This window comes from Chlamydotis macqueenii, chromosome 28 (genome assembly GCF_036417535.1).
Source record: "Chlamydotis macqueenii isolate bChlMac1 chromosome 28, bChlMac1.mat, whole genome shotgun sequence".
NCBI lineage: Eukaryota > Metazoa > Chordata > Aves > Otidiformes > Otididae > Chlamydotis > Chlamydotis macqueenii.
This window is the reverse complement of record NC_141583.1, coordinates 1,567,091-1,585,673: the sequence shown is the minus strand read 5'-3', so window position 1 is coordinate 1,585,673 and position 18,583 is coordinate 1,567,091. Positions and strand designations below refer to the sequence as shown.

The 18,583-nt window shown below is 59.6% G+C and overlaps 1 protein-coding gene across 1 annotated transcript in view; it reads left to right on the top strand.

Moving 5' to 3' along the window:
- The first annotated feature begins 265 nt into the window (after positions 1 to 265).
- LOC147597249 (leucine-rich repeat-containing protein 71-like) overlaps positions 266 to 18,583 on the top strand; it is a 79,377-nt gene continuing 61,059 nt past the window's right edge. Inside the window, exons 1-11 of the mRNA XM_086768114.1 lie at positions 266 to 375; positions 465 to 581; positions 684 to 815; positions 972 to 1,047; positions 1,131 to 1,205; positions 1,281 to 1,349; positions 2,231 to 2,381; positions 2,463 to 2,546; positions 2,632 to 2,718; positions 2,843 to 2,962; positions 3,034 to 3,210. Coding sequence (XP_086624240.1) covers positions 285 to 375; positions 465 to 581; positions 684 to 815; positions 972 to 1,047; positions 1,131 to 1,205; positions 1,281 to 1,349; positions 2,231 to 2,381; positions 2,463 to 2,546; positions 2,632 to 2,718; positions 2,843 to 2,962; positions 3,034 to 3,210 — 1,179 coding nt within the window. The 5' untranslated portion in view covers positions 266 to 284. The remainder of the gene's footprint in view (positions 376 to 464; positions 582 to 683; positions 816 to 971; positions 1,048 to 1,130; positions 1,206 to 1,280; positions 1,350 to 2,230; positions 2,382 to 2,462; positions 2,547 to 2,631; positions 2,719 to 2,842; positions 2,963 to 3,033; positions 3,211 to 18,583) is intronic.

The window sequence follows — 18,583 nt, the reverse complement described above, 5'->3', positions numbered from 1 at the left end:
AATAGAGGCCACCCGCCACTGGGAACACCCCCTTCCCCTTCCAGGGACCTCCCCTCACAGGGACCTCGCACCAAAGACACCCCCCCGTTGTCCCTGGGACCCCCCCTCACCCACAAAGGGATCCTCACAGGACCCTGGGACCCCCCCTCACCCACATCGGGACCCCACCGGGACCCCTTGGCTGTGGGGAGGTCTGGGTGCCAGACAAGGCCGGCGCTGGGGCTGGTGGGTCCGGGGGGGGGGCACTGAGCCCCCTACCCCGGTCCCCCCCCCAGCTGCAGGCCATGAGGCGGCGGGGGGATCGGGCGCTCAAGGAGAAGGCGGCGGCGGAGGAGGAGACGAAGAGCGCGGGGAGGAAGGCCGAGCAGGGCGAAGGTGAGCCCCCAGCCCTGGCAGGGGACTTGGGGGGGCTGAGGGGGGGTTGTGTGTGTGTGTGTCCCCCACACTGCCCACCCTGCCCGCAGAGGGGTACCAGTGCACCGGCCTCCTGGAGCAGGACCTCCCCGACCTCTGCGCCCGCGCCGGCCTCACCGGCGTCCCCAGAGTCACCCCCCGGCCGCCCCCCAGCTTCCCCCCGGACGGTGAGCGGGGCTGGGTGGGACACGGGTTATGGGGTCCCTCCCAGGGAGGGGGGGGGCAGTAGCAGCCCTCCGACCCACCGCCCTCGCCCCCCCGGCCCGCAGAGGAGCCCCCCGAGCCGCCGCTGAGCAAGGTCCTCGCCCGCATCCAGCACAAGTACAGCTGCTTCCAGCCCCGCATCCAGGTGGAGCTGGAGCACGAGGACCCCCACAGCGTCTGCGCCGTCTTCCTGCGAGGTGGGGACCCCCCCCCCAGCACCCAGGGACGGGGAGCCCCCGGAAATCACGCTGTGGGCCGCCTCCCCAGCCGTGCCAGGGAGGGGAGAGGCCGCATTTGGGGGGGCTCAGCCTCCTCATCCCATCACCCCGCCTTGGCCTCCGTGTCTCCCTCAGGCTGGAAGCTCGAGGAGAACTTTTTGGGGGTCCTGAGCCAGTGCCTGCCCGCCCTGGCCGGCCTGCAGGCAGTGCAGTGAGTGAGGGGCAGGGAGTGGGGGGGGGGCTGGGGGCAGCCCCCCCCAAAAACATCGCCACGTCCCTTCCTCCCCACCGCAGCCTCTGGAAGGTCGGGCTGACCGAACGCTCGCTGCCGGCCTTGGCCGCACTGCTGGCACACTGCTCTCGCCTCCGGTACGCCACGGGTCCAGGGGGCTCCTCGTTAGCGCTAATTAAGGAACGGGGGTAACGGGGGTTTGTCCTGGGCAGGACCCTCAGCCTGGAGGGGAGCCCCCTGCCCGACGCCGCTTTCCAGACGCTGATGGGGGGCGAGAGCAAGTGAGTCGGGGCCGAATCCCGACGGAGCCGCGCTCACCCCTGCGCCCCACCAGCCGACAGGACCCCCGGGACCCCCGGCCCTGCGCCCCATCAGCTGACGGGACCCCCGGGAACCTGTCCCTGCGCACCATCGGCCGGCGTCCCCCCGGGACCCCAATCACTGTGCCCCATCAGCTGGCTTCCCCACGGGACCCCCCCGGGACCCCCGGCCCTGCACCCCATCGGCTAGAGTCCCCCCGGGACCCCCATCCCTGTGCCCCACCAGCCGATGGGACCCCCCGGCTGCCCGTCCCTGCACCCCATCGGCCGGCGTCCCCCCGGGACCCCAAGCACTGTGCCCCATCAGCTGGCTTCCCCCTGGTACCCCTGGGAACCCGTCCCTGCGCCCCATCGGCCGGCGTCCCCATGGGACCCCCATCCCTGCACCCCATTGGCTGTCCCCAGGGGACTCCCGGGACCCCCGGCCCTGCGCCCCGTCTCCACGGGACCCCCCGGCTGCCTGTCCCTGCACCCCATTGGCCGGCATCCCCCAGGGACCCCCGGCCCTGCGCCCCATCAGCAGGAGTCCCCACGGGACCCCCCGGGACCCCAATCACTGTGCCCCATTAGCTGGCTTCCCCACGGGACCCCCGGGTGCCTGTCCCTGTGCCACATCAGCCGATGTCCCCGCGGGACCCCCGGGACCCCAATCCCTGCACCCCATCGGCCGACCCCCCCCCCCCCCCGGTACCCCCAGGGGTGCCCGGCCCTGCGCCCCATCAGCCGGAGTCCCCCCGGGACCCCAATCACTGCACCCCATCGGCCGGCGTTCCCATGGGACCCCTGGGACCCCAATCCCTGCACCCCATGGGCCGACGCCCCCCCCGCCCCCCCCCCCGCAGGCTGGCCCACCTCTCGCTGCGGAACACCGGCCTGGGGGACGCGGGCGCGGGGGTCGTGGGGCAGAGCCTGGGGTCCTCCGGCCGCAGCCTGCGCTCACTCGTGCTCAGCTTCAACCGCATCTCGGACCTGGGGGCCGCCCACATCGCCCAGGTGGGCAACGGGGGGGGACGGGGGAGGGGGACGGGGGCCACGGGACCCCTGGCGCCCACCCCGAACCCTCGGCCCCCTCAGGGTTTGCGCCTGAACCGCTCCCTGCTCTCCCTGTCCCTGGCGAGCAACGACATCGGCGACGCGGGGGCCACCAAGCTGGCTGAGGTGGGTGCCCCTCCCCCCCTCCCCCACCTCCCGGAGGTCGGGGTGGGATCCTGCCCCGACCCCCACCCCCGCCACCGCCCGCCAGGTCCTGGGCCCCTTCGCGCTGACCCATGCCGAAATCGTCGAGCGGAGGCGACTGCTCTTGGCGGAGGCGCTGGGATGGTCCCACACGGTGAGACCCACCCCCCCCAACCCTCTTCCCCATTTTGCGGGGGACACGTTCCCTCCCCACCCCGACCTCGGCTCCCAGGTTGGGGGGGGGGGCTGCCAGCACCCTGAGCACCCCTCTCCCCCAGGCTTCAAGAGAGAGAGGGGGGCACAGCGAGCATCACTCCAGCGCCGCCTCGGCCAAGCACGGCAAGACCCCCACCAGAAAGAAGGGGGGGGGGGGGGCTCCCCTGGCTTTGGGGGCCGGCGTGCCTCAGTTTCCCCACCCTTCGAGGGGGGAGGCGGAGGGGGGAGTCCGCAAGGGCTCTGTGCGTTGCAGGAGCTGCTGCGGAAGGAGGAGGCCCGGCAGCACAAGAAGCGCGAGCGAGGGTCCGAGGGGCTGCTGGTGGGGCACAGGGGGGGCTGCGCCCGCTCTCCCGTCCCGGGAGCATCGGAGCCCAGAGGCGCCCGCAGCAGAGACGCCAAAACGAGCGGCCACGAGAAGTCAAACCCAGAGGTGGGGGAGAGGGGGTGCCCCATCTTGGGATTCCCCCCCACCCTCGGGGAGGGGGGAATGGGGGTCGCAGTCAGTTCATCACGCGTTGTTTTACGCCTCTGTGTCATCGTCGGGGGAAGAACTCCTCACATTCCTCCTCTGCTCCAGCGTGGGGTCCCTCCCACGGGCCACAGTCCTCCGTGAAACTGCTCCGGCGTGGGTCGTCTCTTCCACGGGGTGCAGTCCCTCCAGAACAGCTGCCCCAGCGGGCCCTCCACAGGCCACAGCCTCCTTCAGGCCTCCACCTGCTCCGGCGTGGGGTCCTCCACAGGCTGCAGGTGGATCTCTGCCCCTCCGTGGACCTCCATGGGCTGCAGGGGGACAACCTGCTCCACCATGGACGTCACCACGAGTTGCAGAGGAATCTTGGCCAGGAGCCGCATTACTCCTCCCCCTCCTCCTTCACTGACCTTGGCGTCTGCAGCCGTTCCTCACAACAGGCTGGTAGATGTCTCTCAGGATCCTTTTTACATCTTATTCACTTCAACTGCTCCTCTCCACTTCTTGCAGCCAGGCCGGGCCGAGTTGGGCCCAGTCGGCTGCCCGGCGGGAGGCCAGAGGGTGAGGCCTGCAAGGCCCACAAGGCTTGCGCCTCCCCCTCTCTACCACCGCTCAGCTGCTTCACATCTCTCCCCTTTTTTTTTCTGTTTCCCCCTTCTTAAATATGTTATCGCAGAAGTGTTATCACGGGACATTCTGCTACCAATTGGCTCGGCCTTGGCCAGCAGTGGGTCCGCCCTAGGCCCGGCCAAGTCCACTGAACAAAGGGGAGCAACTTCTAGCAGTTTCCTACAGAAGCTACCACCTTAGGCCCCCCCCCCCCCACTAACAAAACCAGAACAGCCACCCTTTCGCAGCGGCATCCAGCTGTTTGGAGAAGTATGCTACCGCCCGTCTGTATGGTCCCAAATCTTGTGCCAATATTCCTAGTGCCATTCCTTGTTTTTCGTGGGAAAATAGAAAAAATGGCTTACTCACATCAGGAAGTCCCACTGCTGATGCCGACATCAGGGCTTTCTTCAGCTGATGGAAGGCTCGATCTGACTCAGCATCCCACTGGAGATCCTTTTGGTTAGCTGCTATCAGGGAATAGAGTGGCTTAACAGGCAGACCATAATCACATATCCAAAGTTGGCACCACCCCGTCATTCCTAAGAATGTCCGTAGTTCCTTTATAGTTTGTGGTCGGGGGCTTTGGCATATGGCGCTTTCCGGGCTTGTCCTAGGATCCGTTGTCCGGCACTGATCTCGTACCCCAGGTACGTGACCTGGGGTTGTAACAACGCCTGTGCCTTTTTCTTAGAAACCCGATATCCCTGTAGTCCCAGGAAATTTCACAGACTCACGGTCCAAATGACACAGGATTCTTTGGTTCTGGTTGCAATAAGAAGGTCGTCTACATATTGTAACACCTTCCCCTCTTCTGATGGTGGTTCCCATGATTCCAAGTCCTTTGCTAGCTGATTCCCCAAAATTGTGGGGCACAAGAACAGCCTACTCCGGAGGCTTCTTGCGAGCAGCGCTAAAAGCACGCGAACATCGCGTTTCTGTGCTTTCCTGAACAGCTTGCGCTGGGACAGTTACAGCCGTGTTTTGCAAGCTGTCCGGGGTTCTGAGGCACTAAAAGTGCGGATGTGTGGCGACTGTCCAAGACGAGAGCCGGCTGCTCTGAAAGCCCTTCCTGCTCTTCACGTACGCTTTCTAGCAGCTCTACGGACACACACGCGTCAGCCTCTTCACTGTCCTACACAGCTAGCACGCTGGCACTTACCGTCAACTTGGAAGCAGCCGCGCAGAAGGCAGTCGCCCTGCAACCGGCGAACAGCGCACATTCGCGGCTACACGCGAGCTGGCCGCACTCGGAGCTTTCGCGGCTCTTCTCTCGCTCTTTTTCGCAGAGCTCCGGCGATGCACAACTCGAACCGCGAAAGCCGCAATAAGCTTTGTGCAAGCTGCGCAGAAGAAACAAGGCACTAAACCGGCAAATGTCCAGCTAATCTCCCACGTGAAAACGGGTCAGCAAGGAAAGCTCTTGCTGCTCTTCACTCGCTCTTGCTAACAGCCCAGAAGCATTGCGACGCTTCTCTGGATGATTTGCCCACCAACACTTCACATCAGCTAAAGCCGGCTGCCCGGAGGAAAAGAGGCTAGGAAAGATCGTAGCAGGCACGGTTGTTGCCGCACGAGAAGTGCCTGCTCCGGAGGCTTCTTGCGAGCAGCGCTAAAAGCACGCGAACATCGCGTTTCTGTGCTTTCCTGAACAGCTTGCGCTGGGACAGTTACAGCCGTGTTTTGCAAGCTGTCCGGGGTTCTGAGGCACTAAAAGTGCGGATGTGTGGCGACTGTCCAAGACGAGAGCCGGCTGCTCTGAAAGCCCTTCCTGCTCTTCACGTACGCTTTCTAGCAGCTCTACGGACACACACGCGTCAGCCTCTTCACTGTCCTACACAGCTAGCACGCTGGCACTTACCGTCAACTTGGAAGCAGCCGCGCAGAAGGCAGTCGCCCTCCAACCGGCGAACAGCGCACATTCGCGGCTACACGCGAGCTGGCCGCACTCGGAGCTTTCGCGGCTCTTCTCTCGCTCTTTCCCGCAGAGCTCCGGCGATGCACAACTCGAACCGCGAAAGCCGCGATGAGCTTTGTGCAAGCTGCGCAGAAGAAACAAGGCACTAAACCGGCAAATGTCCAGCTAATCTCCCACATGAAAACGGTCAGCAAGGAAAGCTCTTGCTAACAGCCCAGAAGCATTGCGACGCTTCTCTGGATGATTTGCCCACCAACACTTCACATCAGCTCAAGCCGGCTGCCCGGAGGAAAAGAGGCTAGGAAAGATCGTAGCAGGCACGGTTGTTGCCGCACGAGAAGTGCCTGCTCCGGAGGCTTCTTGCGAGCAGCGCTAAAAGCACGCGAACATCGCGTTTCTGTGCTTTCCTGAACAGCTTGCGCTGGGACAGTTACAGCCGTGTTTTGCAAGCTGTCCGGGGTTCTGAGGCACTAAAAGTGCGGATGTGTGGCGACTGTCCAAGACGAGAGCCGGCTGCTCTGAAAGCCCTTCCTGCTCTTCACGTACGCTTTCTAGCAGCTCTACGGACACGCACGCGTCAGCCTCTTCACTGTCCTACACAGCTAGCACGCTGGCACTTACCGTCAACTTGGAAGCAGCCGCGCAGAAGGCAGTCGCCCTCCAACCGGCGAACAGCGCATCATCGCGGCTACACGCGAGCTGGCCGCACTCGGAGCTTTCGCGGCTCTTCTCTCGCTCTTTTTCGCAGAGCTCCGGCGATGCACAACTCGAACCGCGAAAGCCGCAATAAGCTTTGTGCAAGCTGCGCAGAAGAAACAAGGCACTAAACCGGCAAATGTCCAGCTAATCTCCCACGTGAAAAGGGTCAGCAAGGAAAGCTCTTGCTAACAGCCCAGAAGCATTGCGACGCTTCTCTGGATGATTTGCCCACCAACACTTCACATCAGCTCAAGCCGGCTGCCCGGAGGAAAAGAGGCTAGGAAAGATCGTAGAACGCACGGTTGTTGCCGCACGAGAAGTGCCTGCTCCGGAGGCTTCTTGCGAGCAGCGCTAAAAGCACGCGAACATCGCGTTTCTGTGCTTTCCTGAACAGCTTGCGCTGGGACAGTTACAGCCGTGTTTTGCAAGCTGTCCGGGGTTCTGAGGCACTAAAAGTGCGGATGTGTGGCGACTGTCCAAGACGAGAGCCGGCTGCTCTGAAAGCCCTTCCTGCTCTTCACGTACGCTTTCTAGCAGCTCTACGGACACACACGCGTCAGCCTCTTCACTGTCCTACACAGCTAGCACGCTGGCACTTACCGTCAACTTGGAAGCAGCCGCGCAGAAGGCAGTCGCCCTGCAACCGGCGAACAGCGCACATTCGGGCTACACGCGAGCTGGCCGCACCCGGAGCTTTCGCGGCTCTTCTCTCGCTCTTTCTCGCAGAGCTCCGGCGATGCACAACTCGAACCGCGAAAGCCGCAATAAGCTTTGTGCAAGCTGCGCAGAAGAAACAAGGCACTAAACCGGCAAATGTCCAGCTAATCTCCCACGTGAAAAGGGTCAGCAAGGAAAGCTCTTGCTAACAGCCCAGAAGCATTGCGACGCTTCTCTGGATGATTTGCCCACCAACACTTCACATCAGCTCAAGCCGGCTGCCCGGAGGAAAAGAGGCTAGGAAAGATCGTAGCAGGCACGGTTGTTGCCGCACGAGAAGTGCCTGCTCCGGAGGCTTCTTGCGAGCAGCGCTAAAAGCACGCGAACATCGCGTTTCTGTGCTTTCCTGAACAGCTTGCGCTGGGACAGTTACAGCCGTGTTTTGCAAGCTGTCCGGGGTTCTGAGGCACTAAAAGTGCGGATGTGTGGCGACTGTCCAAGACGAGAGCCGGCTGCTCTGAAAGCCCTTCCTGATCTTCACGTACGCTTTCTAGCAGCTCTACGGACACACACGCGTCAGCCTCTTCACTGTCCTACACAGCTAGCACGCTGGCACTTACCGTCAACTTGGAAGCAGCCGCGCAGAAGGCAGTCGCCCTCCAACCGGCGAACAGCGCACATTCGCGGCTACACGCGAGCTGGCCGCACCCGGAGCTTTCGCGGCTCTTCTCTCGCTCTTTTTCGCAGAGCTCCGGCGATGCACAACTCGAACCGCGAAAGCCGCAATAAGCTTTGTGCAAGCTGCGCAGAAGAAACAAGGCACTAAACCGGCAAATGTCCAGCTAATCTCCCACGTGAAAACGGTCAGCAAGGAAAGCTCTTGCTAACAGCCCAGAAGCATTGCGACGCTTCTCTGGATGATTTGCCCACCAACACTTCACATCAGCTCAAGCCGGCTGCCCGGAGGAAAAGAGGCTAGGAAAGATCGTAGCAGGCACGGTTGTTGCCGCACGAGAAGTGCCTGCTCCGGAGGCTTCTTGCGAGCAGCGCTAAAAGCACGCGAACATCGCGTTTCTGTGCTTTCCTGAACAGCTTGCGCTGGGACAGTTACAGCCGTGTTTTGCAAGCTGTCCGGGGTTCTGAGGCACTAAAAGTGCGGATGTGTGGCGACTGTCCAAGACGAGAACCGGCTGCTCTGAAAGCCCTTCCTGCTCTTCACGTACGCTTTCTAGCAGCTCTACGGACATACACGCGTCAGCCTCTTCACTGTCCTACACAGCTAGCACGCTGGCACTTACCGTCAACTTGGAAGCAGCCGCGCAGAAGGCAGTCGCCCTGCAACCGGCGAACAGCGCACATTCGCGGCTACACGCGAGCTGGCCGCACCCGGAGCTTTCGCGGCTCTTCTCTCGCTCTTTTTCGCAGAGCTCCGGCGATGCACAACTCGAACCGCGAAAGCCGCAATAAGCTTTGTGCAAGCTGCGCAGAAGAAACAAGGCACTAAACCGGCAAATGTCCAGCTAATCTCCCACGTGAAAACGGTCAGCAAGGAAAGCTCTTGCTAACAGCCCAGAAGCATTGCGACGCTTCTCTGGATGATTTGCCCACCAACACTTCACATCAGCTCAAGCCGGCTGCCCGGAGGAAAAGAGGCTAGGAAAGATCGTAGAACGCACGGTTGTTGCCGCACGAGAAGTGCCTGCTCCGGAGGCTTCTTGCGAGCAGCGCTAAAAGCACGCGAACATCGCGTTTCTGTGCTTTCCTGAACAGCTTGCGCTGGGACAGTTACAGCCGTGTTTTGCAAGCTGTCCGGGGTTCTGAGGCACTAAAAGTGCGGATGTGTGGCGACTGTCCAAGACGAGAACCGGCTGCTCTGAAAGCCCTTCCTGCTCTTCACGTACGCTTTCTAGCAGCTCTACGGACACACACGCGTCAGCCTCTTCACTGTCCTACACAGCTAGCACGCTGGCACTTACCGTCAACTTGGAAGCAGCCGCGCAGAAGGCAGTCGCCCTGCAACCGGCGAACAGCGCACATTCGCGGCTACACGCGAGCTGGCCGCACCCGGAGCTTTCGCGGCTCTTCTCTCGCTCTTTCTCGCAGAGCTCCGGCGATGCACAACTCGAACCGCGAAAGCCGCAATAAGCTTTGTGCAAGCTGCGCAGAAGAAACAAGGCACTAAACCGGCAAATGTCCAGCTAATCTCAAACGTGAAAACGGTCAGCAAGGAAAGCTCTTGCTAACAGCCCAGAAGCATTGCGACGCTTCTCTGGATGATTTGCCCACCAACACTTCACATCAGCTCAAGCCGGCTGCCCGGAGGAAAAGAGGCTAGGAAAGATCGTAGCAGGCACGGTTGTTGCCGCACGAGAAGTGCCTGCTCCGGAGGCTTCTTGTGAGCAGCGCTAAAAGCACGCGAACATCGCGTTTCTGTGCTTTCCTGAACAGCTTGCGCTGGGACAGTTACAGCCGTGTTTTGCAAGCTGTCCGGGGTTCTGAGGCACTAAAAGTGCGGATGTGTGGCGACTGTCCAAGACGAGAGCCGGCTGCTCTGAAAGCCCTTCCTGCTCTTCACGTACGCTTTCTAGCAGCTCTACGGACACACACGCGTCAGCCTCTTCACTGTCCTACACAGCTAGCACGCTGGCACTTACCGTCAACTTGGAAGCAGCCGCGCAGAAGGCAGTCGCCCTCCAACCGGCGAACAGCGCATCATCGCGGCTACACGCGAGCTGGCCGCACTCGGAGCTTTCGCGGCTCTTCTCTCGCTCTTTTTCGCAGAGCTCCGGCGATGCACAACTCGAACCGCGAAAGCCGCAATAAGCTTTGTGCAAGCTGCGCAGAAGAAACAAGGCACTAAACCGGCAAATGTCCAGCTAATCTCCCACGTGAAAACGGTCAGCAAGGAAAGCTCTTGCTAACAGCCCAGAAGCATTGCGACGCTTCTCTGGATGATTTGCCCACCAACACTTCACATCAGCTCAAGCCGGCTGCCCGGAGGAAAAGAGGCTAGGAAAGATCGTAGAACGCACGGTTGTTGCCGCACGAGAAGTGCCTGCTCCGGAGGCTTCTTGCGAGCAGCGCTAAAAGCACGCGAACATCGCGTTTCTGTGCTTTCCTGAACAGCTTGCGCTGGGACAGTTACAGCCGTGTTTTGCAAGCTGTCCGGGGTTCTGAGGCACTAAAAGTGCGGATGTGTGGCGACTGTCCAAGACGAGAGCCGGCTGCTCTGAAAGCCCTTCCTGCTCTTCACGTACGCTTTCTAGCAGCTCTACGGACACACACGCGTCAGCCTCTTCACTGTCCTACACAGCTAGCACGCTGGCACTTACCGTCAACTTGGAAGCAGCCGCGCAGAAGGCAGTCGCCCTCCAACCGGCGAACAGCGCACATTCGCGGCTACACGCGAGCTGGCCGCACCCGGAGCTTTCGCGGCTCTTCTCTCGCTCTTTTTCGCAGAGCTCCGGCGATGCACAACTCGAACCGCGAAAGCCGCAATAAGCTTTGTGCAAGCTGCGCAGAAGAAACAAGGCACTAAACCGGCAAATGTCCAGCTAATCTCCCACGTGAAAACGGTCAGCAAGGAAAGCTCTTGCTAACAGCCCAGAAGCATTGCGACGCTTCTCTGGATGATTTGCCCACCAACACTTCACATCAGCTCAAGCCGGCTGCCCGGAGGAAAAGAGGCTAGGAAAGATCGTAGCAGGCACGGTTGTTGCTGCACGAGAAGTGCCTGCTCCGGAGGCTTCTTGCGAGCAGCGCTAAAAGCACGCGAACATCGCGTTTCTGTGCTTTCCTGAACAGCTTGCGCTGGGACAGTTACAGCCGTGTTTTGCAAGCTGTCCGGGGTTCTGAGGCACTAAAAGTGCGGATGTGTGGCGACTGTCCAAGACGAGAGCCGGCTGCTCTGAAAGCCCTTCCTGCTCTTCACGTACGCTTTCTAGCAGCTCTACGGACACACACGCGTCAGCCTCTTCAATGTCCTACACAGCTAGCACGCTGGCACTTACCGTCAACTTGGAACCAGCCGCGCAGAAGGCAGTCGCCCTCCAACCGGCGAACAGCGCATCATCGCGGCTACACGCGAGCTGGCCGCACTCGGAGCTTTCGCGGCTCTTCTCTCGCTCTTTTTCGCAGAGCTCCGGCGATGCACAACTCGAACCGCGAAAGCCGCAATAAGCTTTGTGCAAGCTGCGCAGAAGAAACAAGGCACTAAACCGGCAAATGTCCAGCTAATCTCCCACGTGAAAACGGTCAGCAAGGAAAGCTCTTGCTAACAGCCCAGAAGCATTGCGACGCTTCTCTGGATGATTTGCCCACCAACACTTCACATCAGCTCAAGCCGGCTGCCCGGAGGAAAAGAGGCTAGGAAAGATCGTAGCAGGCACGGTTGTTGCTGCACGAGAAGTGCCTGCTCCGGAGGCTTCTTGCGAGCAGCGCTAAAAGCACGCGAACATCGCGTTTCTGTGCTTTCCTGAACAGCTTGCGCTGGGACCGTTACAGCCGTGTTTTGCAAGCTGTCCGGGGTTCTGAGGCACTAAAAGTGCGGATGTGTGGCGACTGTCCAAGACGAGAGCCGGCTGCTCTGAAAGCCCTTCCTGCTCTTCACGTACGCTTTCTAGCAGCTCTACGGACACACACGCGTCAGCCTCTTCACTGTCCTACACAGCTAGCACGCTGGCACTTACCGTCAACTTGGAAGCAGCCGCGCAGAAGGCAGTCGCCCTCCAACCGGCGAACAGCGCATCATCGCGGCTACACGCGAGCTGGCCGCACTCGGAGCTTTCGCGGCTCTTCTCTCGCTCTTTTTCGCAGAGCTCCGGCGATGCACAACTCGAACCGCGAAAGCCGCAATAAGCTTTGTGCAAGCTGCGCAGAAGAAACAAGGCACTAAACCGGCAAATGTCCAGCTAATCTCCCACGTGAAAACGGTCAGCAAGGAAAGCTCTTGCTAACAGCCCAGAAGCATTGCGACGCTTCTCTGGATGATTTGCCCACCAACACTTCACATCAGCTCAAGCCGGCTGCCCGGAGGAAAAGAGGCTAGGAAAGATCGTAGCAGGCACGGTTGTTGCCGCACGAGAAGTGCCTGCTCCGGAGGCTTCTTGCGAGCAGCGCTAAAAGCACGCGAACATCGCGTTTCTGTGCTTTCCTGAACAGCTTGCGCTGGGACAGTTACAGCCGTGTTTTGCAAGCTGTCCGGGGTTCTGAGGCACTAAAAGTGCGGATGTGTGGCGACTGTCCAAGACGAGAGCCGGCTGCTCTGAAAGCCCTTCCTGCTCTTCACGTACGCTTTCTAGCAGCTCTACGGACACACACGCGTCAGCCTCTTCACTGTCCTACACAGCTAGCACGCTGGCACTTACCGTCAACTTGGAAGCAGCCGCGCAGAAGGCAGTCGCCCTCCAACCGGCGAACAGCGCATCATCGCGGCTACACGCGAGCTGGCCGCACTCGGAGCTTTCGCGGCTCTTCTCTCGCTCTTTTTCGCAGAGCTCCGGCGATGCACAACTCGAACCGCGAAAGCCGCAATAAGCTTTGTGCAAGCTGCGCAGAAGAAACAAGGCACTAAACCGGCAAATGTCCAGCTAATCTCCCACGTGAAAACGGTCAGCAAGGAAAGCTCTTGCTAACAGCCCAGAAGCATTGCGACGCTTCTCTGGATGATTTGCCCACCAACACTTCACATCAGCTCAAGCCGGCTGCCCGGAGGAAAAGAGGCTAGGAAAGATCGTAGAACGCACGGTTGTTGCCGCACGAGAAGTGCCTGCTCCGGAGGCTTCTTGCGAGCAGCGCTAAAAGCACGCGAACATCGCGTTTCTGTGCTTTCCTGAACAGCTTGCGCTGGGACAGTTACAGCCGTGTTTTGCAAGCTGTCCGGGGTTCTGAGGCACTAAAAGTGCGGATGTGTGGCGACTGTCCAAGACGAGAGCCGGCTGCTCTGAAAGCCCTTCCTGCTCTTCACGTACGCTTTCTAGCAGCTCTACGGACACACACGCGTCAGCCTCTTCACTGTCCTACACAGCTAGCACGCTGGCACTTACCGTCAACTTGGAAGCAGCCGCGCAGAAGGCAGTCGCCCTGCAACCGGCGAACAGCGCACATTCGCGGCTACACGCGAGCTGGCCGCACCCGGAGCTTTCGCGGCTCTTCTCTCGCTCTTTCTCGCAGAGCTCCGGCGATGCACAACTCGAACGGCGAAAGCCGCAATAAGCTTTGTGCAAGCTGCGCAGAAGAAACAAGGCACTAAACCGGCAAATGTCCAGCTAATCTCCCACGTGAAAAGGGTCAGCAAGGAAAGCTCTTGCTAACAGTCCAGAAGCATTGCGACGCTTCTCTGGATGATTTGCCCACCAACACTTCACATCAGCTCAAGCCGGCTGCCCGGAGGAAAAGAGGCTAGGAAAGATCGTAGCAGGCACGGTTGTTGCTGCACGAGAAGTGCCTGCTCCGGAGGCTTCTTGCGAGCAGCGCTAAAAGCACGCGAACATCGCGTTTCTGTGCTTTCCTGAACAGCTTGCGCTGGGACAGTTACAGCCGTGTTTTGCAAGCTGTCCGGGGTTCTGAGGCACTAAAAGTGCGGATGTGTGGCGACTGTGCAAGACGAGAACCGGCTGCTCTGAAAGCCCTTCCTGCTCTTCACGTACGCTTTCTAGCAGCTCTACGGACACACACGCGTCAGCCTCTTCACTGTCCTACACAGCTAGCACGCTGGCACTTACCGTCAACTTGGAACCAGCCGCGCAGAAGGCAGTCGCCCTCCAACCGGCGAACAGAACACATTCGCGGCTACACGCGAGCTGGCCGCACTCGGAGCTTTCGCGGCTCTTCTCTCGCTCTTTTTCGCAGAGCTCCGGCGATGCACAACTCGAACCGCGAAAGCCGCAATGAGCTTTGTGCAAGCTGCGCAGAAGAAACAAGGCACTAAACCGGCAAATGTCCAGCTAATCTCCAACGTGAAAACGGTCAGCAAGGAAAGCTCTTGCTAACAGCCCAGAAGCATTGCGACGCTTCTCTGGATGATTTGCCCACCAACACTTCACATCAGCTCAAGCCGGCTGCCCGGAGGAAAAGAGGCTAGGAAAGATCGTAGAACGCACGGTTGTTGCCGCACGAGAAGTGCCTGCTCCGGAGGCTTCTTGCGAGCAGCGCTAAAAGCACGCGAACATCGCGTTTCTGTGCTTTCCTGAACAGCTTGCGCTGGGACAGTTACAGCCGTGTTTTGCAAGCTGTCCGGGGTTCTGAGGCACTAAAAGTGCGGATGTGTGGCGACTGTCCAAGACGAGAGCCGGCTGCTCTGAAAGCCCTTCCTGATCTTCACGTACGCTTTCTAGCAGCTCTACGGACACACACGCGTCAGCCTCTTCACTGTCCTACACAGCTAGCACGCTGGCACTTACCGTCAACTTGGAAGCAGCCGCGCAGAAGGCAGTCGCCCTGCAACCGGCGAACAGCGCACATTCGCGGCTACACGCGAGCTGGCCGCACCCGGAGCTTTCGCGGCTCTTCTCTCGCTCTTTTTCGCAGAGCTCCGGCGATGCACAACTCGAACCGCGAAAGCCGCAATAAGCTTTGTGCAAGCTGCGCAGAAGAAACAAGGCACTAAACCGGCAAATGTCCAGCTAATCTCCCACGTGAAAAGGGTCAGCAAGGAAAGCTCTTGCTAACAGCCCAGAAGCATTGCGACGCTTCTCTGGATGATTTGCCCACCAACACTTCACATCAGCTCAAGCCGGCTGCCCGGAGGAAAAGAGGCTAGGAAAGATCGTAGAACGCACGGTTGTTGCCGCACGAGAAGTGCCTGCTCCGGAGGCTTCTTGCGAACAGCGCTAAAAGCACGCGAACATCGCGTTTCTGTGCTTTCCTGAACAGCTTGCGCTGGGACAGTTACAGCCGTGTTTTGCAAGCTGTCCGGGGTTCTGAGGCACTAAAAGTGCGGATGTGTGGCGACTGTCCAAGACGAGAGCCGGCTGCTCTGAAAGCCCTTCCTGCTCGTCACGTACGCTTTCTAGCAGCTCTACGGACACACACGCGTCAGCCTCTTCACTGTCCTACACAGCTAGCACGCTGGCAGTTACCGTCAACTTGGAACCAGCCGCGCAGAAGGCAGTCGCCCTGCAACCGGCGAACAGCGCACATTCGCGGCTACACGCGAGCTGGCCGCACCCGGAGCTTTCGCGGCTCTTCTCTCGCTCTTTCTCGCAGAGCTCCGGCGATGCACAACTCGAACCGCGAAAGCCGCAATAAGCTTTGTGCAAGCTGCGCAGAAGAAACAAGGCACTAAACCGGCAAATGTCCAGCTAATCTCCCACGTGAAAAGGGTCAGCAAGGAAAGCTCTTGCTAACAGCCCAGAAGCATTGCGACGCTTCTCTGGATGATTTGCCCACCAACACTTCACATCAGCTCAAGCCGGCTGCCCGGAGGAAAAGAGGCTAGGAAAGATCGTAGCAGGCACGGTTGTTGCCGCACGAGAAGTGCCTGCTCCGGAGGCTTCTTGCGAGCAGCGCTAAAAGCACGCGAACATCGCGTTTCTGTGCTTTCCTGAACAGCTTGCGCTGGGACCGTTACAGCCGTGTTTTGCAAGCTGTCCGGGGTTCTGAGGCACTAAAAGTGCGGATGTGTGGCGACTGTCCAAGACGAGAGCCGGCTGCTCTGAAAGCCCTTCCTGCTCTTCACGTACGCTTTCTAGCAGCTCTACGGACACACACGCGTCAGCCTCTTCACTGTCCTACACAGCTAGCACGCTGGCACTTACCGTCAACTTGGAACCAGCCGCGCAGAAGGCAGTCGCCCTGCAACCGGCGAACAGCGCACATTCGCGGCTACACGCGAGCTGGCCGCACCCGGAGCTTTCGCGGCTCTTCTCTCGCTCTTTCTCGCAGAGCTCCGGCGATGCACAACTCGAACCGCGAAAGCCGCAATAAGCTTTGTGCAAGCTGCGCAGAAGAAACAAGGCACTAAACCGGCAAATGTCCAGCTAATCTCCCACGTGAAAACGGTCAGAAAGGAAAGCTCTTGCTAACAGCCCAGAAGCATTGCGACGCTTCTCTGGATGATTTGCCCACCAACACTTCACATCAGCTCAAGCCGGCTGCCCGGAGGAAAAGAGGCTAGGAAAGATCGTAGAACGCACGGTTGTTGCCGCACGAGAAGTGCCTGCTCCGGAGGCTTCTTGCGAGCAGCGCTAAAAGCACGCGAACATCGCGTTTCTGTGCTTTCCTGAACAGCTTGCGCTGGGACAGTTACAGCCGTGTTTTGCAAGCTGTCCGGGGTTCTGAGGCACTAAAAGTGCGGATGTGTGGCGACTGTCCAAGACGAGAGCCGGCTGCTCTGAAAGCCCTTCCTGATCTTCACGTACGCTTTCTAGCAGCTCTACGGACACACACGCGTCAGCCTCTTCACTGTCCTACACAGCTAGCACGCTGGCACTTACCGTCAACTTGGAAGCAGCCGCGCAGAAGGCAGTCGCCCTGCAACCGGCGAACAGCGCACATTCGCGGCTACACGCGAGCTGGCCGCACCCGGAGCTTTCGCGGCTCTTCTCTCGCTCTTTTTCGCAGAGCTCCGGCGATGCACAACTCGAACCGCGAAAGCCGCAATAAGCTTTGTGCAAGCTGCGCAGAAGAAACAAGGCACTAAACCGGCAAATGTCCAGCTAATCTCCAACGTGAAAAGGGTCAGCAAGGAAAGCTCTTGCTAACAGTCCAGAAGCATTGCGACGCTTCTCTGGATGATTTGCCCACCAACACTTCACATCAGCTCAAGCCGGCTGCCCGGAGGAAATGAGGCTAGGAAAGATCGTAGAACGCACGGTTGTTGCCGCACGAGAAGTGCCTGCTCCGGAGGCTTCTTGCGAGCAGCGCTAAAAGCACGCGAACATCGCGTTTCTGTGCTTTCCTGAACAGCTTGCGCTGGGACAGTTACAGCCGTGTTTTGCAAGCTGTCCGGGGTTCTGAGGCACTAAAAGTGCGGATGTGTGGCGACTGTCCAAGACGAGAGCCGGCTGCTCTGAAAGCCCTTCCTGATCTTCACGTACGCTTTCTAGCAGCTCTACGGACACACACGCGTCAGCCTCTTCACTGTCCTACACAGCTAGCACGCTGGCACTTACCGTCAACTTGGAAGCAGCCGCGCAGAAGGCAGTCGCCCTGCAACCGGCGAACAGCGCACATTCGCGGCTACACGCGAGCTGGCCGCACCCGGAGCTTTCGCGGCTCTTCTCTCGCTCTTTCTCGCAGAGCTCCGGCGATGCACAACTCGAACCGCGAAAGCCGCAATAAGCTTTGTGCAAGCTGCGCAGAAGAAACAAGGCACTAAACCGGCAAATGTCCAGCTAATCTCCCACGTGAAAACGGTCAGAAAGGAAAGCTCTTGCTAACAGCCCAGAAGCATTGCGACGCTTCTCTGGATGATTTGCCCACCAACACTTCACATCAGCTCAAGCCGGCTGCCCGGAGGAAAAGAGGCTAGGAAAGATCGTAGAACGCACGGTTGTTGCCGCACGAGAAGTGCCTGCTCCGGAGGCTTCTTGCGAGCAGCGCTAAAAGCACGCGAACATCGCGTTTCTGTGCTTTCCTGAACAGCTTGCGCTGGGACAGTTACAGCCGTGTTTTGCAAGCTGTCCGGGGTTCTGAGGCACTAAAAGTGCGGATGTGTGGCGACTGTCCAAGACGAGAGCCGGCTGCTCTGAAAGCCCTTCCTGATCTTCACGTACGCTTTCTAGCAGCTCTACGGACACACACGCGTCAGCCTCTTCACTGTCCTACACAGCTAGCACGCTGGCACTTACCGTCAACTTGGAAGCAGCCGCGCAGAAGGCAGTCGCCCTGCAACCGGCGAACAGCGCACATTCGCGGCTACACGCGAGCTGGCCGCACCCGGAGCTTTCGCGGCTCTTCTCTCGCTCTTTCTCGCAGAGCTCCGGCGATGCACAACTCGAACGGCGAAAGCCGCAATAAGCTTTGTGCAAGCTGCGCAGAAGAAACAAGGCACTAAACCGGCAAATGTCCAGCTAATCTCCCACGTGAAAACGGTCAGCAAGGAAAGCTCTTGCTAACAGCCCAGAAGCATTGCGACGCTTCTCTGGATGATTTGCCCACCAACACTTCACATCAGCTCAAGCCGGCTGCCCGGAGGAAAAGAGGCTAGGAAAGATCGTAGCAGGCACGGTTGTTGCCGCACGAGAAGTGCCTGCTCCGGAGGCTTCTTGCGAGCAGCGCTAAAAGCACGCGAACATCGCGTTTCTGTGCTTTCCTGAACAGCTTGCGCTGGGACCGTTACAGCCGTGTTTTGCAAGCTGTCCGGGGTTCTGAGGCACTAAAAGTGCGGATGTGTGGCGACTGTCCAAGACGAGAGTTGGCTGCTCTGAAAGCCCTTCCTGCTCTTCACGTACGCTTTCTAGCAGCTCTACGGACACACACGCGTCAGCCTCTTCACTGTCCTACACAGCT